The sequence below is a fragment of the Phasianus colchicus genome, chromosome Z (assembly GCF_987193195.1).
Source record: "Phasianus colchicus chromosome Z, bPhaCol1.hap1.1, whole genome shotgun sequence".
Taxonomy (NCBI): domain Eukaryota; kingdom Metazoa; phylum Chordata; class Aves; order Galliformes; family Phasianidae; genus Phasianus; species Phasianus colchicus.
In genome coordinates, this window is record NC_143476.1 from 74810670 (window position 1) to 74838278 (window position 27609).

At 40.6% G+C, this 27609-nt stretch overlaps 1 protein-coding gene and 2 long non-coding RNA genes across 5 annotated transcripts in view; 1 reads left to right on the forward strand and 2 right to left on the reverse strand.

Annotated features, from left to right (window-relative positions):
* The window catches only part of ANKRD55 (ankyrin repeat domain 55), a 51002-nt gene extending 32072 nt beyond the window's left edge, over positions 1-18930 (forward strand). The window contains exons 8-11 of the mRNA XM_031609491.2: positions 1510-1677; positions 3161-3819; positions 9083-9184; positions 18473-18930. Of these exons, the coding sequence (XP_031465351.2) occupies positions 1510-1677; positions 3161-3819; positions 9083-9184; positions 18473-18741 (1198 nt within the window). The 3' untranslated portion in view covers positions 18742-18930. The remainder of the gene's footprint in view (positions 1-1509; positions 1678-3160; positions 3820-9082; positions 9185-18472) is intronic.
* The window catches only part of LOC149913088 (uncharacterized), a 77054-nt gene that overhangs the window by 26912 nt on the left and 22533 nt on the right, over positions 1-27609 (reverse strand). The window lies entirely within an intron of this gene.
* On the reverse strand, positions 1637-26919 carry LOC149913089 (uncharacterized). 2 transcript variants are annotated; one of them, XR_016461788.1, is made up of 3 exons: positions 24413-26919; positions 2366-2521; positions 1637-1718 (listed from the first exon to the last, which is right to left on the reverse strand). It is a non-coding gene; the product is annotated as an uncharacterized LOC149913089 (long non-coding RNA). The 2 variants fall into 2 exon arrangements; XR_016461787.1 differs by lacking the exon at positions 24413-26919 and adding an exon at positions 7076-7342.

Consider the following 27609-nt stretch of genomic DNA (forward strand, 5'->3'; position numbering starts at 1 on the left):
TATCTATCTATCACATTGAATACAACAACTGGCTACTACAAATGTTTTTTAACTTTGTGTTTCTGGTAGGAAATGATAAGATTATGTATGAAAGGACTTTGTCACCACTTGACTTAACTTCTTTCAGTCAAAATGGACATTCTTCTCAAAACAATGGAACAGGATCCTGCTGCTTGGAGCTGTGATCTGCTGCTATTTGCATTCAAGAAATGTCAATATTTCCTTGTTACAGTTCAGATGCTAACAGAGTATTCTTAAAAGATACCACCAGGAATCCCTCCCCTTCCATTCTCACTCAATCCTTACCATGATTAAACCCTTGTATCATAAATCCCTGTATCAAACCATGCTGGCCTCCCTTTGCTTCCAATTTCATTAATGCAAACAGACTCAATTGACCACTCTGGGTTGACTATCCTGCTCTGTGGAGCAAAAGCCAAAGTTTTCTTGGCTTAGGTCTTCAGGTACTTAAAATAATGGCATTCTTTATGGAAAAGTCCAATGAAATGGAACAGAAATAAAATCAACACAGTTCTGTAGACATTTCTAAACATCAGAAAAATGTAAGAGAGAAGGTTCTGTTCCTATGAAAAGAGGATGGGAGGAGCTTAACTACACCTAAGAGTTTTTTAGTTTTAAAAAAAAACTCCTATTAAGTGTCTTTAGCTACTTCCACAGAAGGTATCACGCTTGGAGATGGGAAAAGATAAGCTGTTAACTATAAATACACAGTATATTTCTATTCTATTATGTTTCCTACTGCATTCAATGGGAATCACTGGGACTCCAACAGGCATAGAAAAGTCACCTTTATTCTTTCACCTTGTAGTTTTCTTGTGGTGCTTCTGTGCTTTTAGAAATTTTACAAGTGTGTAATACTACAATTCTGAAACTGGACAGAAGTTTCCAATGGTGTGCAAACCTTTGCCAACAAGAAAATCAACTTGACTCTCCCACCAAATTCAAGACAACTATATCTGGTTCAGCCTGTGCCCAACAAAGAGCACAGAAATTGTCAAAAGGGTAATTACAGCCTGATAGATGTCCAGGTCTTCTCACTGTTCTAGGGAGGCTTCTTCTGCTATTACCTTCCTGGAGAGTCATAAGCCAGCCACTGTTAACTGTGTTCAGTGTAAGAGTGAGAAGGGCTTGTCCCTGTGCAGTGCACAGCACAAAGAGTTCTTTCAAATTCTGCTCTGAAAACTTCAGGTGCTCCTTCTACTCTACAACCCCAGAAATGAAACTGATGCTATTACATACCACATATCGGCATCCACCAGCCTCATATCTACCTTTACTACAGCTAAATAAATGCATGAAGACAGATGCTGGTCTCTGGTTTTACTCCTTTTACTGGGAGCTACATCAGTGGGGGATAAATTAGTGTGAACTGCTTAAGATGGTTGTTGTGCATCCAGATGAGTAGTATAGAAACACGCCTCACTGTGTCATTAATAGCTTCAACAGTGTATTTATTAATCTGTTTTAATGATATTCACTTTTCCCTAGGACACCTTTGCACTGGGCTGCAGCAGCAGGGAAAGCTGACTGTGTGCAGACACTTCTAGAGCTGGGGATAGACAGCAGCCCTCGAGACATCAATGAAAACACTCCTCTGACATATGCAATGTACTGTGGCCACACTGCATGCATTAAGCTGCTGTCTCAGGAGAACAGGTAAAGCAGAAGCTCACATCTTCCTCGCATGTTATTACTGACTAGAAAAGAAATTAATAGTTTTTATTAGTATTATAAGTATTAGCAATTATAAGTATTATTTCTGTATGCTACTGAAGGGATTGAGCCCTATGTGATGGTTCAATTCACATGCAATACATAACCCAAATTTTCCACCAAAATAGCAACACTAAAATTAGTCATCTTCTGAAGATTCATCTCTGCGGTTACAGTGCTAGTCTGCCAGTCAGCAGAGGGTTCTGAACCAAGAAAATGTGGGCATAGATGTTTCTCGGTCACCTTTGTGCATGAAATCTATATAGTTTCAAAGTTTTAGACACACACTTTCCACATTTTTGAGATCTATATATGTTAGCTGCGTATTCATATAATACAAACAAAAAAGCAGCTTTGCCAGACAGCTAGTGAAATAAATTTCATGTTTTCATCCTCAGAATAAAGGCTTCCAAACAATTTCCTAGCCTGCCTTCCTTAGTTGCCTACTTCAACTATCTCTATCTCTTTTTAACCAGTTTCCTCTTTTTTTTTTTTTTTTTTTTTGCTATTAAAAAGTATAATTCTTCTGCCATTGCTTATATTTTCCTCTCTCTTCATATTTCTCAGGTTTCAACTGCTGTCATTTAATTCATTTCAGTTCTTCAATGTTGGCAAATGAGCACATACTTACAAAGACACTTATTATCACATTTCTTTGTGCTTGCCCCTCCTTTCCAGTCAGCTGTCAGTATTATTTCCTGTGTTACGGAATGGTGAGACATGGGTAATGTTACATCTCCTCCTCCTCCTCCTCCTGTTGTGCTGTGCTCTGCTTGTCTGAGTAGGCCTGCAAAGTTTATTTGTCAAAATCTCATCTAAAAATCACTACAGCAACACCATTGTAGGTAATTATCCTGACAGGTCTTCTGGAATTGTGCTGGGCCTGTTCAGTACATGGGTTAGCAACTTCAAAAAATAATGATAGTAAAAGCAAGGCAAGGCAAGGAAAAGAAATGAAAAGAAAGGAAAAGAAAAGAAAAGAATGTGAAGTAGTGTCTTTTTCACAGTGTTAGCAATGACTGTGCTGCTGGAAATCATATTTTCTGAATATGATGTAATACACTGACCACTTGGTTTTAAAGATCCCAGGGTGTTCTTCTAATTGTTGGATCTTGCTTCACTACTAAGAACAATAAGTTTGCAGCTGGTAGATGCTGAAGCCAGAAAAGTTTGTTTTTATTCCTGACAGCTATGCTGAGCCTGCTTTAAGATAAGGGTAAGGCAACAAACCCCATTAGAGTGAAGAAATGTACTATCATCATCACTCTTTGTTAACTGTGAATTTGTAATCCTCATTTTCTGCCTCCTTGAACCACCCCTAGAAATGTATGTGAACTGTATGTACCCCATCTCATAGGCTAACAAAGGCAGTATTTGATTAATTATTTGGTGAGTAATGGCATCATATTTTGATTTGTACTTTCAGTATATCTGAGTTAGTTCATCAGTTTCCCTCTCAGAACAATAAAATACTTAAGAAAGAAGGAAGATTCAGTATGTTGAACCACATCTTCTGCAAAAAGAAGAAAGAAAACCAGAAAACCATTCAGAAAGACAAAAGCAGAGACCGATATGCTACAGAGGAGACCTCTGAAGTAGATGACATCATCACCACTTTTGATTGTATTATGGATACAAGCTGCAAAGACATTCCAGATGAATGTGCGACCACTACTGACTTTAAAAGAAGGACCACAGACACAAAGTACTTCATACCAGAAAAGAAGCCAGCAGAATGTCATGGACTTCTGCCCGTCAGAACCCAGAGCCTCCCCCCAATCACTGCCAATAATTCCTTCCTAACTGCTGTCCAGAGCACATCAAGCATGTCCTCCAGCACCAGCACCCACCATTTTGCACACAAGTCTCAAAAGAGTAGGAGTGAACATGACTTGCTGGATCACAGAAGCAGCTGCCAGGCTTTGCTGGATAAGCCTTGGAATACAAAATCTAATCAAATACTCTCCTATAAAGCCTGTACTAGAACTCCTTCAGACAAAGAGATAAATGGCTTAAACTCTGATAGATCTCACCATGTGCTTTTGTGCCCTCCCCACCTTCCCTCACTTCCTACTTCTCCATCAGGTAATTTCCTTCTTCTATCTCTCTCTTATCATATAATTCCTACTGATACGGAAAGCTGAGATAGAAAAAAATAGGTAAGTCATCCTTATGACAATTCTACTTATTTAATATATTTTTCAGTTTCTTCTCCTTGTACATGCAGTAAATGGATTCAGTGGTCCTTCTGGGTTCCTTTCATCTTGGGATACTCCATGATTTTAAGCAGTCTCAACTGCAGATAACATATGTACAGAATATCAGGTGACAGCTAAAAGCAAGAAGCTTAGGTATAGGAAATCAGAGATCTGAATAGATATCAGAGTTCTAGTTATGAGAATCAGAATCTGATTATGCCTAACAGCAAAAATCCAAGTCATTAAGAAACATGTAAGGTACCCGAGCAAGATAAGTGCCTGCAGATCACATACATGTTTTGTGAATTGCAAGTTAATACGTGCTGGCCCGCACGTTGCTTTGTGTCCGCATTTAACCCTGGAACTGGATATGCAAGGGAGCTGTGCTGTATTTGAATCTCTAATTGTGCCAGGAGCTGCTTCTCAATCCAAACAGGTAAACCCATATGTGCCATGCTGGGCAACTTCGCCGTGTGCCCATTTCCTCCTACAGGCATGTGCTAACTCCTGGGCACACCCCTTTCCATTCCCCCAGTCCTGAGAGCCCATTGGTTTAGTCTGCTGTGCTTAGGTTTCCTCATGGCTGAATTCAGGTTGCTAAATTTACAGGGAGAGTAAATGCTTTTTATAGTGTGGTTTGGAAATGATAATGTAGCAGAGAAACAGAGTATCAGAATTCTGAAGGAAGCTTGAAACTGGGGTTTGGGATTTAGTACTTTGACTCATTGCATGTTTGAATGAATCTTGCTGTATGGCCTATGTGCACTGGAGTTCACTTCAACATATCAGTTTCTTGAACTTCATTTCCTTTGAGATTAGTCACATGCCAAAAATTAAACACATCAAGCATGCCTTCCAACCACTGTAATATCCAGCTGAAAATGAAGCAAGTAAGAGCAGCTGCCAAAATTACCAGTACATCATTACAAGGAGTAAACATTACACAACAAATTAATCTAACCTCCTCTCAGCAAACATGCTGAGAACAGAACAGAAACTCATTCTGAGAGGAACCCATCAGGCAACCATCAAGCTCTGTATGGCACAGCAAACTGTGCTAACTTATAAGTGGAGAGACTGGTAGAATTGCAAATCTGGATTCAATTTCCAATAGTAAGAGAAGATAAGGCAACTTCAGGACTTCAGGTGATTTTACATTGTGCAAATCAAGGCTGGAAATAGTTTTCCAGCATAAAAAGGAGCTATTCAAAAAGTTCCACTTCCTGAACATCAGGCCAAGTTCCTGAAAACTAAACAGAACCTGGTTTATAGGCATAACTACTTTTTTACTGTGCATTCTTCAGCTGTTCACTCAGCCATACAAACCCCAACCTCCACATGGCTGTCAAGGAATGTTCCAGCATAATTCATCTTACGCTGAGGTCCGCAAGTTTCAGCTCACATGTAGAAGACAAGAAAACCTGCAGGGCTACCTTACAACCTAAATATAATGAAACATTTGTGTGTTCAGCAGGAGGAGGAATGAGCTTAAAGTGAATAAACTAAACCAGAGGATGATTATGGGGAACATTTCTTGATGAAATCAGTTAGACTATGAATCCATTTCATGGGGAAATACCTACCATGGTATTTAATACACAATTACAGATTTTTCTTATGACTGTAGAGTATCACATAAATCCTTGCTTGTGGACAGAAGGACAGGTGATCTTCTATGAATGTGCTATTACAAAAAAAACACAGGCAAATGACTGAGAAAATACTCAGGGCTTCATGCTTTGCACTATGATTCAGTAGAGGAAAAGCAGTCTGTATGCATGAATGAGAGCAAAATCTATCAATTACCTTCTAATTATTACAATGGGAGTTGTTTTTCTATGTCCAAAGAAAGAACAGACCTCTGGCAGTTTATTATCTGCTTCTGAAGAAAAAAAGCCTGAGACTGCTGCAACCTCAGTACTCTGTGTAACCTGCTCTCTTTAGCAAAACTCCAACAATGAAAAGATTCTTACAGGCAGCATGAAGGGCTTCCATTGAAGCAAGCGCAACAAGAGCATGTAAGGAGGCAGAGAACGTTTGGCAGGTGTGCATTGCACAACCCAGATATTGGCTAAATTTTTTTTCAGAATAAAAAGAACAGCTTACCCTTTTTCATGCTTGTGTGTGGTTTAAATCTGCCTGCCCCTGTAATTAAAACTACCTCCCTTGCTGTGAATTAGAGCTATAAGGGCCTTTATGACCTTCAGGGCCTCCAGGTTTCTAGTATACCCATAAGTGCTGTGCCTGCATGGATTGCAGAGATCAGGAATAGAGTAAGCCTGGCTCCCACCCATCTTGCAGTGCTGTGCAGGCAGCTCTCCCAGAAAGACATTTCCTCATTGCTTTTTTACTGCAGGAGGCCTAGCTGAAGGGAAAAACAACATCTGGTCTTTGATGGACGCTGAACTCTTAATACTCTGTTTCTCAAGACTGTGGTGGCTCCACATAGTCTTCAAATCATGGAATATCCAGAACAGGATCATGGGCATCAATAATCTAAAAGAACTCAATTTAAAAATTATTTTTTCAGTTGACACACAGTGTTAACTGTCTTGTATGACCATGCCATAAAGTCAGAGCTCTTTCTTGGGCATATTGCTACTAAGGCACTTGACACATAGATGGGGATACTAGAGGCTTTTTGTTCTCTTTTCTGTGCTGCTGGAAAGGACAGAGGAGTCAATTTACTAGCTGAGTAGCTGAGTCCTGACACTTATTCAAAGGAGAGGTTGTTGCGGGTAGCAGTGAGACTTACCTATCACGGTTTGTCTTACTATCTGCTGAGGAGAACAAAGACGAATTGTACCAAAAACTACTGCCAATATTGGAAGAGGACATTGTAAATCACATGGCTGAGCTGGCATCCACTATCTGAAGCATTTTGTACTTATGAGGATTGCAGTTATCTCCTTTTGCAAAACGCACTACCATCTACATTTATTGGAAAAATTGTATAAATGAAGATATTCCAAGTGACAGGGACAAAAGAAGGCATCTTAAAAAAACAAACAAAAACAGGATAATGTGGTTCATTTATCCAAACAAAAAGGAAAATTAAAGAACAACCTGTGAAGAATTTTGCATTTTGTAATCAAGAAATAACCTCTTTTCCATTTCAAATGCCATTATAAATATGTACTTACAGTGACAAAGACAATGTCTAAAGAAGGAAAAGCTTTTGTTCTCAGATATCATTTAGACCATAGGAAGGAAGAGCAGAAGAATAGTTCCTCTTGATGCCAGAACTTGTAGACAGGGTTTCTTTTCCAAATGTTCTTATCAGTCTTGCAAACATAATTATGCTTTGTACTTTTGTTTTGCTGCCAGATATCCCTGTTTATGAAATAAACATATTCCTTTACAGGAAAAAACAACTTCCCCCTTATCAAGGCCATTATGGTACATATATAAAAAACTATTAGTTCTCAGAGTAAGCATCACAATAAAACCAGTATAACTTGAATTGCCAATGGGAGCAGCTGACTTGAGTTTCTGCTCTCTATGTATTTATTTGTTTGTGCACAGAGGACAGAGTTTGTATAAAAGACATTTACTAATTTTTACACACGTGGCAATTGTCTTGAAGAGTGCAACTAAAGAATAAAACATGAGAAAAGGAGAACAAAGACTGTGCGTGTTAGACACTGGTCATCTATAATACTTACTTTTTCCATGCATTAGCCCAACATACATTAGCTTTACACTTAGGAGCCAATGGAGTGATCCAGTGTCTATCAGCTGCCACTTTGGACCAGAATCTTGACCCACTCCAAGCTGAAGACTGCACTGTTATATGGCAGTTTTGACTGGTAAACACTGTATTAGCTCTTTTCACGCAGAAACTGTTTAGCTAGTAACACAGTGGTTTTCACAGTTACTTCGGTGCACCTCTAGGAAACTGTTCTGTAATTGTTTTTCTGTAGATTTATCTTGCACAACCCAGTAGTGCATACATATATTTAAGTGCCAGCTACAAAGTCATCAGGGCAATTTACATCATTTCATCTTTGCTGTTTCGTAAGCGTTGTTCTAGATCCACTTATCTCTGCATACCAACAAAGCATATGCTTGTTCTGCAGCGAGCTGTGTTGCAGTGCTATGCAGTGATTTGCCAAGACAGCCTGAGACTCCTTACAAGACTCACTTTAGATTTAGGAATAACAAACAGTAAAATTTTGAGAGACTCAGACATCACAGAATATGATCAAGACAGGGAAAGGATGTGGGAAAAATGTTGACTTGGAGGTTGATTTCCTACTTCTTTTTTTTTATTATTATATTTGAAGTGGTATTTATAAAGTGAAATGCACAATATCACTTAATATATTGTATTTTCCTTTGGTACTACACCAGAGTTGTAATCATAACCAGTAAAAAAAGCACAACTAGACATTTTCATTTCCTAGCATCTATTTTTCTTGATAAAAACAAATTGCTATAAAGCATTGTTTAATAAGAATCTGTATCCATTTATGGCAGTTCTGTTATATTTCACCTGCAGCAAAACCTTCTCAAAGCTCATCTTTACTACTGGTAGACTACCACTAGCCTGACTTTCCAACTAGGAGTTGAACTCCATTTGTATAGGGCTGGTTGGGTTGGAATGGACTTCAAAGATATTCCAGTTCCAGCAGCCCTCCTGCAGGCAGGGCTGCTCCCCACCACCTCAGACTGCCCAGAGCCCCATTCAGCCTGTCCTTGAGCACCTCCAGGGATGGGGCACCCACAGCTTCTCTGGGCAGCCTCTGCCAGGGCCTTATCACGGTATGAGTAAAAAAATTCCTCCTAACACCTAATCTAAATCTCCTCTCCTTTTGTTTAAAAACACTCCCCCTTATCAATCTCTATCTGCCTGTGTAAAAAATCACTTTATCTATTTTCCAAATATCGTTATGTAGATCTGGCTACTGGAATGTAGCTGTTTGAACAGCAATTACTGTATTACACAAAAGTGAGGGAAAAGCTTATAAAAGGTATGAAATCAGTCATAATTTAAATGTGTAAAGAGCTATTTTTTGTTGATTTCCTATTATTACGTATTTTTGAGAAATACTAGATGTTAGGTTTTTTTCCAGAAACCAAGATCTGCTGTGTATCTTATTGCTTACAATTATTTTCACATAATAATAAATTATATTTTTCTTCCACAGGTAAAAATTTTCAGAAGATATCCACAGACCAACCCAAAATAAAAGAACTTACTCCTGTGAGGAGCAGCCTGGCTCCTATACCCAATCACTGTGCTCATATATGTAAGTACAAGCAAACCTTCACTACAGTATCATGCTGCGTGCCTCCATAACTGGCACCTGAGGGTTTGAGGGAGCTCACGTGTTCCCCTTCTTCACAGCAACACAGAATGGGTGGTCTCAAAGGCACTACTGGATGATCCCTGCTCACAGCAGTGTTATCTATAGTAGATTGCTCTGGACAACAGAGTTAGGTTTTGATTATCTCCAATGATTGGACTGCACAATCTCTCTGGGCAACCTTTTCAAGTGTTTGACCACCCTCAGAGTAAAAGTTTCTTCTTCTGTTTAAATAGAATTTCCTGTATTTAAATTTGTGTTCCCTCAGTCTTTTCCTGCCATGGATATCACTGAGTCTGGCTCCGTTTCCTTACCTCCCCCTGCCATGCGTTTACATAAGATTCCTCTGAGCTGCCTTCTCAAAGCTGAAAAGTCACTCTTTCAGATTGTCCTCTGATATCAGATGCTCCAGTCTTCTAATCATCCTATTACCCTTCACTGGACTTGATCTAGTTTGTCCGTGTCTCTGTGGAGGCAAGGGCCCCAGCACTGAGCTGTGTACTCCAGCTGTGGATGCCCCACCTCTCTCAACCCGCAGGCTACACTTCCTAACACAGCCCAGGTTGTTGTTGCCTGTCTTTGCCAGAATGGCATATTGCTGGCTCTTGTTCAGCTAGTTGTCTATTAGAACACCATGTTCCTTTCTGACAAGCTGCTTTCCACACAGCTGATCCCCACCCAGCATGTGTTGCATGCAGGATGCCATTCCTCCCCAGGGGCAGGATTTTGCATTTCACTTTGCTGAACATCACAAGACCCTTCTCAGTCCACATCTCCAGCCTATCTAGGCTCTCTGAATGGCAGCACTTCCACCTGCTGTATCAGCCATTCCTCAGGGCTTTTTATTGCTCGCAGACATGCTGAGGATGTACTCTGTGTCACTGTCCAAGCCATTAATGAAGATGTTAAGCAGTATTGGCCCCTGTATCAGCTCCAGGGCTATTTCACTATTGACTGGCCCACTTCCAGCTGGACTTTATGCTGCTGATCACAGCCCTTTTGTCCTCTTCATTTCGTAGTGTTTATCTAACAGAAGGGATCTGTACCAACAGAGAGTTTGCTACATTTGCTTTCCAGATCAGGGGAGACTGGAAATCTCACAGATGTGGGATTTTTCACTGTCAGAAAAGGTTGCATTTGCCTGTTGGTCTATGGTAGCATTTAACCAGGGAAGGACATCATGTAGCGAGGTGACTTGCAATATGCAAAGAGTCACTAGGGATGGATGACAACACCCTAATAAATGCACATCATTGGAAAGTTAAGCATGTGAGACGGAAGCCAAAATAAGCAATGACTCTTCTACAGATAGTGTGAAAAATATCATAATGGGCACTTGTGTCCTTTTGCTAGTGAAAGTTTAAGAGAAGAGGATTAGATCAAGACCATCAAGTATCCAAAATAGAAGTTCCTTCTTAATTTCCAAGACAGATCCCACTCTGTCCTAAACACTAGACTGGTTCTTACTTGAGACTGGGAATCATTCAGTTCTCTCATTCTAAAAACAGCAGTTTCAGGAAAGCTTCTATAACACTGGAGAGAAAAAAATTGGAAAAAAAAATGAGTAGAGAGCAGCAGCAGCCTTTTTTCCTCTGCAGTGTCAGCCAGCTCCTCATTCCTAATACAGTTAGAAGCCAGCTCCTACCCAAAGGCCAAGGAAAGCCTCACCCTGCTCCCACAGCTCACAGAGTGTCAAGACTCAGTGAGAGTCTCAGTCTGGACCTAGCCGGGGACTGGGATCTCCTTTGCATGCAAACACTACTCCATGTCCTCACTTTCTTGTGTTCAACTATCCAAATCCCCCAGTGTATTTTGAATAAGGATTTGTAGTTTGCTATTCGTCATTCTGCAGATTAGCCAGATCCTAAAGCATTTAGCCTTCAGGGCTAAATATAAAATCCTTTCCCTCTCGTGATCTGAGCTTATGAAGCAATACTGCATTATGACAACATTACTAAAAATGAAACAGCAGAGGTAATTTTACAGAGAACATCAGATTGTGTACAGGAAATACAGAATCATCCCGTGCTGCTGCACAATAAATGAGAAAGGCTGTGGAATACTGAGGTGTTATTCTCTGCCTTCGTGGGAGAAAGAAAATCTTCCAACTGCTTTGGAAACCTGAGCTCCAAGTTTTCTTTCTGTTTTCAAGCTTTCTACTGACATTCTCTGTCTTCTACTCAAAATATTGTTGTAAGCAAAATTCTAAAAAACAAAAATGTTTTGGAATCACTGGTATTTTTGTAGAAATTCACACAAACAACCAGGATTTTAGTTATAGTCTTATGCCAGAAAACATGCTCTGCAAATAAGATATGCTTATTAGAGTTAATAATCGTCACATAATGAACTAACAAGGTACATTTATACAAGTGTCACTATTGCCTAAACAACAATTCAAGATAATAAAAGAAAAAGAAAGTTATTTAAGATGTACCTGGATTAGTGCAAAGCATTTGACATTGTCCCAAGTGACATTCTTGTTGCCAAATTGGAGAAAAATGGATTTGATGGATGGACCACTTTCAGGATAAGGAATTGTCTGGATGGTTGCATTCAGAGAGTTGTGTCAATGGCTCAGTGTCCAAGTGGAGCTGGGTGACGAGTTGTATTCCTAAGGGATCAGAATTGGGTCCGGTGTTATTTAACATCTTTGCTTTCAACTTGGACAGTGGGATTGGGTGCACCCTCATCAAGTTTGCAGATGACATCAAGCTGAGTGGTGCAGTTGACACACTAGAGGGAAAGGACGCCATCCAAAGGAACCTGGACAGGCTTGAGAGGTGGGCCCATGCCAAGCTCATGAATTTCAACAAGGCCAGCTGCAAGGTCCCACATCCAAGTCAAGGCAATCTCAAGCACTGATACAGGCTGGGCAGAGTATGGCTTGAGAGCAGCTCTGAGGAGAGGGATTTGAGAGTGGTGATTGATGAAAGATTCAACATAAGCCAGCAAGGTGCGCTTGCAGCCCAGAATGCCAACCTTATCCTGGGTTACAGCAGGAGAAACATGACCAGCGGGTTGAGGGAGGTGATTCTGCCCCCTACTCTGTTCTCATGAAACCCCACCTGGAGTGCTGCTTCCAGTTATGTAGCCCCCCTAACAACAAGAAGGACATTGAGCTGTTGGAGCATGTCCAGAGGAGGGCCATGAAGATGATCAGGGTGCTGGAGCACCTCCCCTGTGAGAACAAGCTGAGAGAGCTGGGTTTCTTGAGCCTGGAGAAGAGAAGGCTCCAAGGAGACCTTACAGCTGCCTTCCACTACTATGGATAAGGGTTAGGGGGGCCTACAGGAAGGCTAGGGAGGGATTTTCTGTAAGGGCATGTAGTGACGGGACAAGGGGAAATGGCTTTAAACTAGAAGAGAGTAGATTTAGATTAGATATTAGGAAGAAATTCTTTACTGAGAGGGTGGTAAGACACTGGAACAGGTTGCCCAGCAAAGTTGTCAATACCCCCTCCCTGGAAGCATTCAATGCCAGGCTGGATGGGGCTTTAACCAACCTGATTTAGAGGGAAGTGTCCCTGCCTGTAGCAGGGGGGTTGGAACTAGGTGACCTTAAATGTCCCTTCCAACTCAAACCATCCTATGATTTCATGATTCTATGATTCTATTTTCAAATAGATTGTTTCTTTTTTGTTAACATAAATGACCTATTTGATCCTGGATCTTTCCAAATATCTATTTCAGAGCCAAAATTTTAGTCACCCTTCGTCCAGCCCTAAAAATATTACTATTCCAGTCACAGACTTTATTCAGGCAAATGGCTCCAGCAATGAAGTCTGAGTATAAACATTTGTGTTTTTCTACTAGTTTCATTGCAGTAGATATGTGCTAAAAGTATGCCACAAAACCAGTGCAGGGGGGGGGGGGGGGGGAGGAAGGAGGGAGGGCGGGAAGAAAAAAAAAAAGCAACCAGGGAACTGGAAAGATAAAACAAGCAAAAATTAGAAAGAGAACTGAAACTTGTAAGAAACAAATAAAAAGAAGAAACATCTCCTAGAAAAGGAAGGACAATGAAAAAAAAAAAAGAGATGTTTTAACCTCCAAGTAAATACATCTTAAAATTCAAGTTAGTAGGACAATATTAGCAATGGACTTCAGTGACTTTAAGCCATAAGCTCCTATACTGCAGATGTTCCCAGGGCTGAAGACTTATTTCAAATATCTTTGTGAGTAGCCTTGATATGATCTGACATCTCTTATACTGCACCCAAACACCCTTCCTACCTCATCACACACCTCTCCCAAGGACCGTGGACAACACCCTTAACATCAGTTACACATTGCTCACACAATGCCAGAACCATTTTCCAAGCAAATATAGAAATATTTCAAGAGAACCCTCTGTTGCTCTCACTTCTTCATGTGGCAAGAAAGGTCTGAAACCATTGTGAGGTTATTACTTGTTGAGCAAAAAAAAAAAAGGAAGATCTATTTCTGCAGGTCATTTAACAATGTTATCTGAGGATTAGTAGCTACTTTTATATTTCATTATTTGAAATTTCTTCTTTCCCAAGTTAACAGCAAAGCATTCCATGAAACATCTTTCTCCCTAGAGAGGGTCAGCATGTCTCACTGTTTGTAAATGGAAAAAGTCAAAGAGCATCCCTTCTTTTGGATAGCACATCATCCTTCAGCAGTGCCTTCCTGACAGTGCTATTCTGGTCTCTGCAACTTACAACAACTACTCCAGAGTCTCTTCTGAGTGAAAACGGCTTCCTGAATTAGTAGCTCTCATTCCTGGGTAACTGACTGCCTTCTGAACACAAATAATTACTAGTGCTTTTGCTCTGTATAACTTCAGGAAGTGTAGTGACTCGACTAAATGGTTCTGTATCTCAGGGACTCCAGTGCTGTGTTCAGTAGCCTGTGCTTCAATACTATGTGTTTCAATAATAATACTTCTCATGATATGTATTATTTCAAGATCATCAGTGACCTAGTCCTGAAATTCCTATAGCATATCCTAAGCCATACTATTCTGAGTATAATACATAGAACGAGGAGGGCAGTATGGATGTTTAGATGTTGTTTTTCCCTTCACTGAAGGAAGATGGGTTCATGATGTCTACCTAGTGCATGGGGGTAAAATTAAGATAAAGCTTTCACCCTATTTAACCCTACCATTATGGGCTTATCAAGTTCATAAAGCTTTCCAGAGATTTTTTACACAGATGTAAACACTGAATACCTGAACATAGGGAAATAACTGCATTTTGCTTTCATGCCAAAACGGCAATGAATACAAAGTATTCTACTGTGTGTCACACAGCATATGGTCTTGTATCTTGTGTTTACCCCTGACTCATGCAAATTCAATATAAACAAAAGCGAAGTGATGTTTTTTTTTCTCTAAGGGGAACTAAGCCGTTTTTTGAACTTCTCAACATGAATGAACCTTGAATATGGTCAGTGAATTAAATTAAATTGCCAAGAGCCAGGCAAGCCACATACAATGTTGCCCGCCAGGGAATCAAAATTTGAATTGTACTGAAAATAGTCTGAAATGGAAAAACATCTTCCAAAGCATTAAATCCTCTCTGTGAAGATTCTGCTTTTCCACAAATAAATAGCTGATGAGTCTTGATAAATAAATAACAAATGTTGACATGATCATATGGCACATAGTACAAGGGAAGATGGTAAGAACTTCAGTCTCTTTTACAATGTACAAGGAATGCTCCAAAAGTAATTCCTATCTTATTATGTTGGCCCATGACATCAGAGGCCGATGTTGGTGGAACTTTCCAACCAGTATTCCATTCTATTCTGTTGCCAAGTGACTGATGGCAACAGAACAGCATTTGACATGGCATCTGACATGGAAGTGCCATTGAATTCCTCTATGTAGAAAAAATGGCAGCCACTGACACTGACATTTGCTGAACATTTAGAGAGTCCAAACAGTGGATGTGAGCACAGTGAGGTGGTGGGTGATGCATTTCACCAGTGACAACAGCAGTGTGAAAGGCCACATTCCTGACAGCCATCTTGATCAGCTCATCCACACAAAGCAGCAGATTGCAACTAGGGAACTGTATGTAGAGCTGAATATCTGCTTCAGTGCATTGGAAATGATGGTGGCAATGCTAGAATATCACAAAGTTTGCATGTGGTAGGTCAGACCAATGCTCACACAGGAGCACAAAGAACACTGCATGCAAGTTTGCCAGTACATATTGAACAAATACAAGGCTGAAGGTGACAGTTTCATAGATCACATCATTATCAGTGATGTGATGTTGTGTCACCACTACAAGCCAGACTGAAAATAGCAGTCAAAGGAGTGAGAAGATATGAATACCCCATTGAAAAGAAAGACACAGGCCTCAGCATGTAAAGAGATATGCCCTGCCTTTTGGGCTAGGAAAGGGCTGGGCCTTCTGGATTTCCTGGAAAATTCGGACAAACATCAACTCTGATTGCTACATCATGAAGCTGACTGAGCTGAAGGCTTGAACTTTCAGAATTAAGCCAAAGAAGACAACCTTTCTTTGCAAGACAATAATGCCAGGCCCCATACCAGCATGAAGACTGTGGATCACATTTCCAGTCTTGGCTGAACTGTCTTACCACACCTACTGCATAGTCCAGATTTGGTGCCTTCTGACCTCCATTTTTTTAGACCAATGAAAAATGGCTACATGTGCAGCATTGTCCTAGCAACTATGAGATTGCAGCAGTTGTGAAACAGTTGGCACCTCCACTGGTGTTGCTTTTTACAAGCACTCCACGCAAGCTGCTTTTCATCTGAGGCGAAAATGCATAGCTAATGGTGGTTACTATGTTGAAAAAGAGTGTTTTGAAGCTAAAAACTTGCTCTATGAAATAGCACTATTGTGCTGTTTATATCCATTGTAGTTTACATGGAAATAAATAGGAGGTATTACTTTCAGGGTGACCTAGGTGCACAGTGCAAAAATTCATAGATGCAAAATGCCCACTGTAGATGTGTCTTCAATTAAGTAAATTTCTGACTTTTAAACTATATACTTGATAAATCTACAGGCACAAAAGTGCTTGCATGACAAGACTTTTGTGCTTCCTCTTTACTGAGGCGTGGAAGGTTCAGAGTTTCTGTTTGAAATTTCACAGTGTATTTTTTGACTTGAGCACAGACTGCATCCTGTTAGCTGTGCTACTGCTGCTTACCTAGCCAATTAGTTTCATTTTTCCTGTTGACTTTGGTGGTTTAGGGCTGTTTGGTTTTTTTTCATTTGTTTGTCTTAAATGTTCTATCTAAAATATTTTCATATTCCTTTGCTGAATTTTATTATCTGAATTTCTTGCCATTTCTCCAATTTATCCAGGCAGTTTTACACTGTAAACCTGTTCTCACCTCAAGTGCCTTTTTCAACAGGTCTAAAGGATGCATCTTTTTCTTATTCTGAAAACGTGTGGCAAAGTCAGTGTTTCTTCCTTGTTAAAATTACATAATTTCTCGCTTCTCCTGCATCCTCTGTGCCAGTGTCCCAATGAGTCTTTACAACATTTCTTGATCAACAGTGAGAAGTTTGACTTCATATGTTTAAAGACTTCTGAGAAACATTTAGCATGGAAAGTTTTTAGGTAGAAAAGTAACTTATCTGTAATCTCTTATGTCCTGTTTTTTGTCTTTTTAGTTTACAGCACACAAGACACTCCATCCATTATTCTGTCTATAAGTTCCTCAAGTGTATTAAAGGTTTAATTTGCTTAGGGGGAATTTTAAGATTAAAATTAACTTGTAAGGTCCATCTTACTGTAAGTGCATTGACTTTAGTAGTTACCCATTTCAAACCAATTGATGAAGTGGCCTGTAATTTCTAATAAAAATTAGTTCATTTAAACCTCTTTTAAAACATTTTAAATCATTATTAACTTCAGAAGTTTCTCTGGAATTACACAAGATTCCTATAAAACTTTTGTAGAATCTCCTTCTACTTGCATTAGGCAAATTATCTTTATGAAGAAGGCTGAAAAAGTCATTTTTTGCTTAATAGTGAAATTCTTTCTGCATGTTAAGAATCAGGACACAAATGTCATACCAATCACAGAATGGCTTTGAATACCTGACCGCAATCTGTGGCTTATTTCAAAGGATAAAGCCACCAAAAAAGATAGAGAAACAAAGTAACTTCCTGGAAGCTGCTATGAGTATTAGGATGAAACAAAAAATAGAACATCTCACATGTAAACATTAATAGCCTCTTGTATGACAGATGAAGATGGAAGGAAATTGCTGATGGATTGAGACAGTGATCAGAAAAATATTAATGTGAAGAATAGCAAGGAAGAAACTGTAGCCAAAATAGGGATGGTGTTAACTCCTGTTGGAAACTCATTACATGGTCAGAATGTAAAACAAAGAAGCAATGAATATTTAAATTAAACGCTTGAGAATAAAATAAAGTCAAATGTGGTGAAAAATAGGTCTATTATTAAGGTCTTGAACTCTCCTTTTAAAAACTTGTGAAATAAGTTAACAAGTTGCCTGAATGAAGGAGCTTGAGGACGTGAATTTAGAGAAGGCATAAAACTATATTAACTCCAAAACACAAAATTATTAGAGTGCTTGTTGTAAGGTGAAAGTTACACATGCTCTAAATCCACGTCTTCTTCCATGACTCCTGTAATACACAAAACACAAAATAGCTGTGGCTCTCATGTTTCAGTATGAGTCTTAAGTGTGCTGAGAGGCTGCTTTTGTGGCCTGTACACGCAGAGTATATATTTATTTGGTCCTACATTCATGACTGACTGTACCTAAGAAATCCACACAGCATCCCAAGTGTCCATTTCATACCCCTACAATTTTTTTCTACAATTTCTCTTGAAAAAATAAAGCATCCTCCCACAAAAGCTTTGTTAAAACTAATATATTACCATAAAACAGTTCTGTTTCAGGCAACCTGTTTTCTGAAGAAAAGTTATCTTGTCTCTCTGAACACAACAAATATCCTTCAAACAGTGGATGCCGTGTTTATCAAAAGTAAACATTAGAACTTTTTTGGTCTTATTGATAAGTAAATCTCCTGATACTAGAATTCTTTTTTTTTCAGCTGAAGATAAGGCCTGAAAGACCATAGGAATTTTTTACTCCATTTTTATCACTTCTTTCAAAAGCAGGTCTAAGTAAACACAAGAAAAAGCAAACCTAGCATTTGTAAAAATGTCCCACTTCTCACTTTCTGTGCTCTCTTTCTTTCTCTTTCTTTCTTTCTTTTTTTTTTTTTCTTTTCTGTAGCTCATCTATCACCTCAGGGTGCTAAGAAGTTTAAATCCCTGCCTTCAAATTCCCTAAGGACTGGAGCAGTTGTTCTCCCACCAGTGCCACCCTCCAGATCTCAGAAAAGGGGACATTCTCACAATCATTTGCTATATTCTTTCTTGCCTAATCTATCAGGAGAGCCTCTGAAACCAAGCCGTGTCCTACCTGCAATCCCAAGCCAAAAGAGATCCAACCCTGCAGAACAGCTTGAAAAATTCCTCACCAACCCAGACACTGAAAATTAACTCACTGCATCGGCCTCGAACACATTAGCTGAAATATATCTCAACTTGTTACAAGATAAGCATATAGTAAAAACTCATTAATTTATGCTAATGATGCTCTTGTAAGCTGGAGTGTAAATGAACAACAGCAAAGAAAAGAAAGGACAGCACATAATAAAAGCTGCACACAAAAAATGTATTTATACAGGCATTCTCATTATAGTTTTCATTTCTGATGGGAATACTAAGTATTTAATGTGCTGTAAATCTATTTTGTGAATGGAATCCTTATAACATGCAATCTTGTTGCAGCACTGCACTGTTAAGCCATCCAGTGAAAAATGGAAGAAAGAGTAAGATTTTCTGTGTGATTTACATTTCAGAATTAAAGAAACACAAATTGATGGGGATTCTCTACATTTTGCAAAGATGCTGATTCTGAAACTGTGTGCTCTCAAAATTAGCTTTTTAAGATTAAAACAATAATCTCAAAACAAAAGGAAGTTTTAACAAACTTTTTTTTGACTCTGTTTCTCACATATTTTCTACATTTCACGTTTGTGGGTTTTGTGACTTCTACAAGCCAAAAAAGTACAGTGAAACACAAATTCTTGTGGGATAGACAGGGCAATAGCACATTCTGTTCAAAACTGTACTTTGCACTGACAGATTGACACATCTTTCTTTTAATATTTAATGTTCCTCAGTTACAAAAATGCAGTTGTTCACCGTTGTTTTCTTGAAACAAAGATTGTATAGTACTGCGTTATTAGGCATCACTTTAGTGCTTTGATTCCCCAAACTGAAGGAAATCTAAATAGTCAGCTGTTTAGTTCAACAGCTATGGCAAGTGTCTTTGACTAAGCATTTCATAAGGCAATTTTCTCCTAAAGGCCAGCAAAGACACCAGCCTTCTTTTGCCTCAGAATTCTTATCTAAATATTGCTGCTATTACCCAGGACGCTTTTCCACTTCTGATTACGGAGGAGGTTGTTAGGACCAACCAAATACCACTGGGGAAAAATAGTGTGGGCTGCACAAGGGGGAGGGCAGTCCCTTTTTATCACCCATTCTGTATCACTGTTGCTAGTAAATCTGTCCTGTATCAAGATCTCCAACCAGAATGTGGTGTTTCTGTCTGTCTCTAGATAAACATTTTATTATCTGTGCAAATGTTTCTTTTGCTGTATCACTGTAAAAGACAAGCCTAGCATGAAAGAAGAGATAATCATGTCTCTATAGCTACAGTTTTCAAATGCCCTCAGGTAATGAGTGCAAGTAGAATGGCTGGTGGTTATCATGGGCAGTCCCAGAAAGCAAAAAGCACAACAGCTGCTATGAAGTAATAAAAAGAGAAAAGAGAACTTTTATACAAAAATAATATGATGTTTTATTTATTTCTAAACATCAAATTAAAGTAGCAAAGTGACGTATGCATCTAGCTTCTTGCTGAAATCCATAGGAGTAAAAAGCTTGTGTGTTTGTGCCTGACAGGCAACCTAATCCCCAAGGCTAGATGGAAAAAATACTGCATGACAAGAGCATGCCCTGTCAAAGGAAAAATCTGGTGTGTTTTCACATGACTAGCCTCAGTCCAACTTCACTGGAAAGTCCAGAGCTGCTCGTGCAGACTGGGGCCCGAACCTGAGCTGCACTCCTCTCCAGTGCCCCTAAATTTCTCTGCCTGGGAAGCTCATCAGCTGCTACCCCCAAACTCTCCATTCTGACTCCAGCCTCTTTACACATCCCCCTGGCACCTCACACGAGAGGCAAGTGGTACTTAAGTCACCTGGAATTGAAACTGGCAAAGGGATAAAGGATAATAAAAAAGGCTTTTTTAAGTATGTTAACAGTAAAAGGAAGACTAGGGAAAATGTGGCTCCCCTGCTAAGTGAGGGGGGTGTTCTGGTAACGGGGGATGCTGAGAAGGCGGAGATACTGAATGCCTTCTTTGCTTCTGTCTTCAGTGAAAAAGCTCCCCCTCGGGAATCCAAGACCCTGGAGGTTAGTGAAAGGGTCTGGGTAATGGAAGACTTCTCTTTAGTCAGGGAAGAGGTGGCCCGAGAGCACCTGGGCAACACCGGTGTTCACAAATCTATGGGACCCGATGGGATGCATCCACAGGTGCTGAGGGAACTGGCAGAGGTTGATTTCTGAACCGCTCTCTGTCATCTTTGAGAGGTCTTGGAGAACGGGAGAGGTGCCCAAGGACTGGAGGATAGCCAATGTCACTCCGGTCTTCAAAAAGGGCAAGAAGGAAGATCCAGGCAATTATAGGCCAGTCAGCCTCACCTCCGTCCCTGGAAAGGTGATGGAGCAGCTTGTGCTGGATGCCATCTCCAGACAACTGGAAGAAAAGGAGGTTATCAGGAGTAGTCAGCATCAGCATCGGTTCACCAGGGGGAGGTCGTGCTTGACCAACCTGGTAGCCTTCTATGATGTTGTCACTGGCTGGGTGGATGGGGGGAAAGCAGTGGATGTAGTCTACCTTGATTTCAGCAAGGCATTTGATACTGTCTCCCACAACATCCTTATAACGAAGCTGAGGAAGTGCGGGATAGATGAGTGGACAGTGAGGTGGGTTGAGAACTGGCTGACTGGCAGAGCACAGAGGGTTGTTGTTGGCGGTGCAGAGTCTGGTTGGAGGCCTGTAACCAGCAGTGCTCCTCAGGGGTCGGTGCTGGGTCCAGTCTTGTTCAACATCTGCATCAGTGACCTTGATGAGGGGATAGTGGCCACCCTCAGCAAGTTTGCTGATGATACAAAGTTGAGAGGATTGGCTGACACGCCTGAAGGCTGTGCTGCCATTCAGCGAGACCTGGACAGGCTGGAGAGCTGGGCAGAAAGAAACCGGATGAGGTTTAACAGAAGCAAGTGTAGAGTCTTGCATCTGGGGAGGAATAATTGCATGCACCGGTACAGGTTGGGGGATGACCTGCTGGAGAGGAGCTCTGCGGAGAGGGACCTGGGTGTCCTGGTGGACGACAGGTTGGCCATGAGCCAGCAGTGTGCCCTTGTGGCCAAGAGGGCCAATGGCATTCGGGGGTGCATTAAAAAGAGCGTGGCCAGCAGGTCGAGGGAGGTGATCCTCCCCCTCTACTCTGCCCTGGTAAGGCCTCATCTGGAGTACTGTGTCCAGTTCTGGGCTCCCCAATACAAAAAAGACAGGGATCTCTTGGAAAGAGTCCAGTGGAGGGCCACAGAGATGGTGAAGGGCCTGGAGCGTCTCTCCTATGAGGAAAGGCTGAGTGAGCTGGGTCTGTTTAGCCTTGAGAAAAGAAGACTGAGAGGAGACCTGATCCAGGTCTATAAATATCTAAGGTGTGGGGGGCAGAGTGGCGAGGCCGGACTGTTTTCAGCAGTATGTGGAGACAGGACAAGGGGAAATGGCCGAAAACTGGAGCATATGAAGTTCTGCACCAATGTGCGCAAGAACTTCTTTACGGTGAGGGTGACGCAGCACTGGAACAGGCTGCCCAGGGAGGTTGTGGAGTCTCCTTCTCTGGAGATATTCAAGACCCGCCTGGATGCCTACGTGTGTGACCTGGTGTAGGGAGCCTGCTTTGGCAGGGGGGTTGGACTCGATGATCTCTGGAGGTCCCTTCCAACCCCTACGATTCTGTGATTCTGTGAAATTTCAGTGCAAGTCTTAGGGCACTGTCAAAGCTGAAAAATCAGTGGCACAGAGCAGATGGTTTTGGTGAAGACTGAAACAATAAGAAGACTGTTCACGCAGCACTGAATGACAGCAAGTAACCTCTGTATTAATCCTAAATATCACTGTAGGTAATACACACGTTATTGTTAATGCAACATGTGTGGACAAACCTGAATAAGGAACTATTTTTGATCAAGGTTAACACTATCTTCCAAAAGAAATTCCTTAAAAAATGCAGAACTTCAGATGCAATCACTTGAAGCAAGAAACACAGTAGCACTGCCTCCTATCTACACAATCAACTTGTGTGAACAGATAGTAAGAGACATCTGCTAGCTGTTTTTTGTTTTTTTTTTCTATCATATCCCACTTCTTTTCTGGAAAGAAGTAACGTGTTCCTCTGGGTCATTAACACACAAAATAAACTTTTTTTTCAGGAAAGGACTGAAAAACTAATTGCCTGTAGACTGCAGTATTTCCCTGAACAATCTTAAATATGTAGTAATCAGAACCAAGATCCAAGTCACTTTTCTAAAGCATTTCTTCTCCAAAGCATTAGTAAAGTGGTGGTTCACAGTTTACCAAATATAGATCTTTTTAAAAAATAATGCTTTAAGAAAGCACTGAAAGTTATTTTCTCCAAAATGTTCTCACCATAAGCTATGTTCGTCTTTGTGCTTGGGTAACCAAATTCCAAGTTCCATGGTAAATAAACTTGTCAAACAGTGTTAAGTCTTTCACCTTCTTTCACCAACACTTCACAGAGGAATGTGAAGTGTTCACTGCAGTACACTGCACAGAAGATAACAAATGAACCAATACCTACTTAAGCTATATTAACCTCTTGCTCTTTTCCTGAACAATTATGGCAGGATAGATAAAAAGAAGATTAAGACAGCTGATCAGCAATTACCAAGAAATGTCTGGTCAGTGGGTAATTACAGAGATGTCTTCCCTGGGGATTTAACATCTCTAACACACTCTCTTGTGGCACTAGTTGAATGTTAATTCATAGTGTTGCAGTATTCAATTGTCTGGGGAGTTTGGCTTGGCACAGAGAGTTATGAAAATAAATATACACACAGCATAAATTTTCTGACCAAAACATAATACACTTCCTTACTGGAACATGTTGTACCTACCACGTATCATTAATATGAGTAAAATTTGAATGCTTTTTGAAAACAGCATTGACATTATTCCAGTGGACAGTTTACGTATAGATTAATAATGAATGCAGTGTTGCACCCTTCCAAAAAATTGTGAAGGAGGTTTACACTGTTCCATTATTTCAAAATAAAGGTAAAACAAAAAGATGTACAATATTATGGGGATCTTTCAAATCTGTTCTACCAATGAACAGGATTTGTGATAAAAAGGCCAATCTTTCAGTATAAGTACCTAAAGCATAAGCTATATCATCTAAATCTCAGTTCTAATAAGGTATTTTAAAAACCTCTACTGCCACAAATGGAGATCTGTACTCATTTATCATCACCAAGGGTAAATCTGCATAATCTATATATTTTCTACTGCAAAGCATCAAAAGCATCATTACCACTTTCAAGCAAAAAAAAAGAATAGCAACTTTTCAGACAATTCTAAAAAGGCTATAAGAGTTCATCTAATCATGGAATCATAGAATCACAGAATATCCCCAGTTGGAAGGGACCCACAAGTACCTCTGAGCCCAACTCAGGCTCCACACAGCACCACCCAAAATCCAAAGCCCACGTCTGAGAGCGCTGTCCAAATGCTCCTTCAACTCCGGCAGCTCGGGGCTGCGACCGTCGCCCTGTGCAGCCCGTTCCAGGGGCCGACCGCCCTCTGGTGCAGACCCTGTCCCCAGCCCGCAGCTGCCCCTCCCCTGGCACAGCTCCATGCCGTTCCCTCGGGCCCCGTCGCTGTCACACAGAGCAGAGCTCAGCGCTGCCCTCCGCTCCCTGTCAGCAGCTGCAGCTGCCGTCGGGCCTCCCCTCGGCTCCTCTGCTCTGGGCTGAACAAACCCAGGGGCCTCGGCCGCTCCTCACACACCTCGTCCTCTGGATCCTTCCCCAGCTCTGTAGCTCTCCTCTGGACACTCTTATTGCTTCCTGTACTTCTCATGTTTGGCATCCAAACCCGCACCCAGTGCTGGAGGAGAAGCCACCCAGCACAGAGCAGAGGGGACAGCCCCTCCCCTCGCCCGCTGGCAGTGCTGGGCCTGGGGCACCCCAGGGTACGGTTGGCCCTTTGGGCTGCCAGGGCACACTGCTGCCTCATGTTCTATTTGCCATCAACCAGTGCCCGCAGATCCCTTTCCATCAGGCTGCTCTCCAGCCTCTTATTCTCCAGTCTATATATATATCTAGTTTGTCCTGCCCCAGGTGCAGAATCTGACACTTGCTTTTGTTGAAACTCATGGGGTTGGTTATTTCCTAGCCCTCTAATTCTTCAAGACCTCTGCCCTTTGAGGGAATCAAGAGCTCATCCCAATTTAGCATCATGTTCAGATTTATTTAGTGTGCTTTCTAGTCAAATATCTAGTCAGTTATGAAAATGTTAAAGAGAACTGGTTCTAAAATACAGAACCTCACTAATGATTGACTGCCAGGCTGATGTAACCTCATCAGCCAATTGCTCATCTATCCTATTTTGTATTTGTCTAGCTGTATGCTGGAGATTTTCTCCAGAAGGGTACTGTGAGGAACAGTATCAAAAGCTTTCCTGAAATCTGAGAACATTATGTCAACTGACATCTCTTGGTCAGCTAGGTGGTTAGCCCTGTCATAAAAGGAAACTGAACTAAACAAGATTTCACCCTTGTGAACGTGTTTTGGCTGTGACCAGTGACTGTGCAGTCTTTCAAATGATTTATGATAACTCCTATAATAATCTTCTCCATAATTTGATCATACTCTCACATTAAACCTGTTACACTACATCTGCTCTATAGTAACAATTTTGGAGAGGATAGAAGTATTGCAATAGTGCACTGTTGTGACTTTGTACTTTGAAAGGTTTTTTTTCTGTCATAACATTCAGAGGATTTTGCTACGTTCCTTGGTTTAGGTTTCAGAGTAAATAGAGATTTTCTTGTGTTATCTCTGTTGGTGGAAAGGCTCAAGATTACCAGCAAAGCAGTTAAAATTGTAAGGTATTCAACATCAAAGCCAATTCTAAGCAAAAGCACTGGGAAGTACCTGATGTGAAGCAGCAGCCATTAACCAAGAAGTGAAGTCCAAGTCCATCCAGAAAATGTTCCCTTCTTTCTAGACAATGCTGTCAAGGCCTGTCTTCTGAAGCTACTACTACTGAACCTAGTCTCTGCAGATACCTACCTGGCACAGCCTCCTCCTGACTTCTCATTCCACATGTCACTATTAGTGGTTCTCTAAAGATAAGTGGATTATAATGTGACCTTCCATTGCACCACAGATACCAAATTTTAGAAATATAAATTGTAATAAGAAATGCTAAACCTATATATACTAAGTGTACAGTGGTATGGGTAACATTTTCTATTTCTAAAATTTGCCAGTCATGTTCTATTTCTGTGACTATTTGTCTCTGGGGCTCTGGGAAACAAGGCAGAGGTTTGTGACTGAGAACAACTACACTAAATTCTTAAAATGATGAATTAATTCATAAAAAGATTCAGTCTCCCATTCTGTCCCACTCCTAACACCGGATAGCTGTACTTTGTTCTGATCTGGAAATCTGGAGCTTCTTAAATGTTCATTCACCGTCCTGCTATGTATCCAAGACATCCTATGTAGGATATTTATCAGAAAAGGCTTGGATGATTTTGAGAATTTTAATACTTGAAACTCTAAAAATATTTTTGTGCTTGGCCTTTCCTGTTAAAGTGTCTGTTTTTTTCCACAATTCACTGGGTTACAAACTCGCTCACAAAGATTACCTTTCCAGTGTTGATTTGGGTGTCTTTTCATTACATCTTAGAAACTACAGACTAAAACCACTTGAAGTTTGTCACTGTCCCTGCAGTCTTTTTCTCTCTGCTACACAGTTTGAAAAGATTGATTTCCCTGTAAATAACATTGAAATTTCATTTGCACTGTGGGTTCCAATTTGCCATTGCTTAGGTTTCTTCAGGAGACTCACATTCATGAATTCATGATAATTAGTATGCATGACAATTTCCACTCAGAAATGTAGAGAATTGTCAGCAGCACAGGCCGTAAGGAGCAATGGGGTCCTTGTGTTTATCTACTTCCTTCTATACAGGTTGGTGGGATATTTTTGTTTTTAATGCCCAATTAATTTACATTAGGTTTTATTGTTTTCACTCTTACATATACGCCTACTGTACACTGCCAAATGCTGCAGTTATAAGCTTTGTAAAAGTGCAGGTGAAGCCTCTTATCTACTGTTTCTGATGTTCGAAATATTTAGTTTCAGAAATAATAAAAAAATAGGACTTACAGGTACAGGACTTACAGGTACATTACCACTTTCCTCAGAGTAGTCCTTAAGAATTCAGACAGCAAGTTCTTAACTGGGTAATTGTGAGGTCCTCAGTCTCTTGGTTTACAACAGCAAGAAATATTTCCTAAATTTTTTTTCATATGAAAATTTTATTCACTGATACTGTCAGATCTATTGCCATCAGTTTTCAACATTACTTTTTTAAATGTCAGATCAGCACATATCTGACAAGCATCAAGAACAGACTCTAAAGTTGCTGCAGAAACTGGTGTAAGCTCTTTATCTAAATGGAAAAAGCAAGCATCCACCAGCTTTGCATTCTTCTGGTGCACACTGGTAAGGTGATAAATAGGAAGACAGTCAGCTCTCATGGAGGCTTTATTCTCCTCTGAGCTTTTATATGAGGATAGTACCTGTTTTCCAGAATTCACAGAGATCCTGTAGCAAGCTAGAGGGCTTGTTAAATGGTCTAGTGAAATTTAGCATTTGGCAGTAAGTAGCCACTCCATCACTGCAATTTTCCCACTAAGCCAGTAAATAATAACATCCTAATGTTACAAATGAGGAAATTACACAACACACATGGCTCCTCTCAGTACACAGTACAGAGAATCAGAGTCTGAAACTAGATCCTGGCCACTGGCCTATGCTTGTACTTGGCCAAAATTCACCCTGACTAGTCAGCCGAGGTGGCTCAGCTGCAAAGCTCCTGCTGAGGGATGTGTAGTAGTCACAATGCTGTCACTGACAGTATGAAAAGCAGCATTACCCATGGCTATGGACTGTTCGTGCAGGGCTGGGGA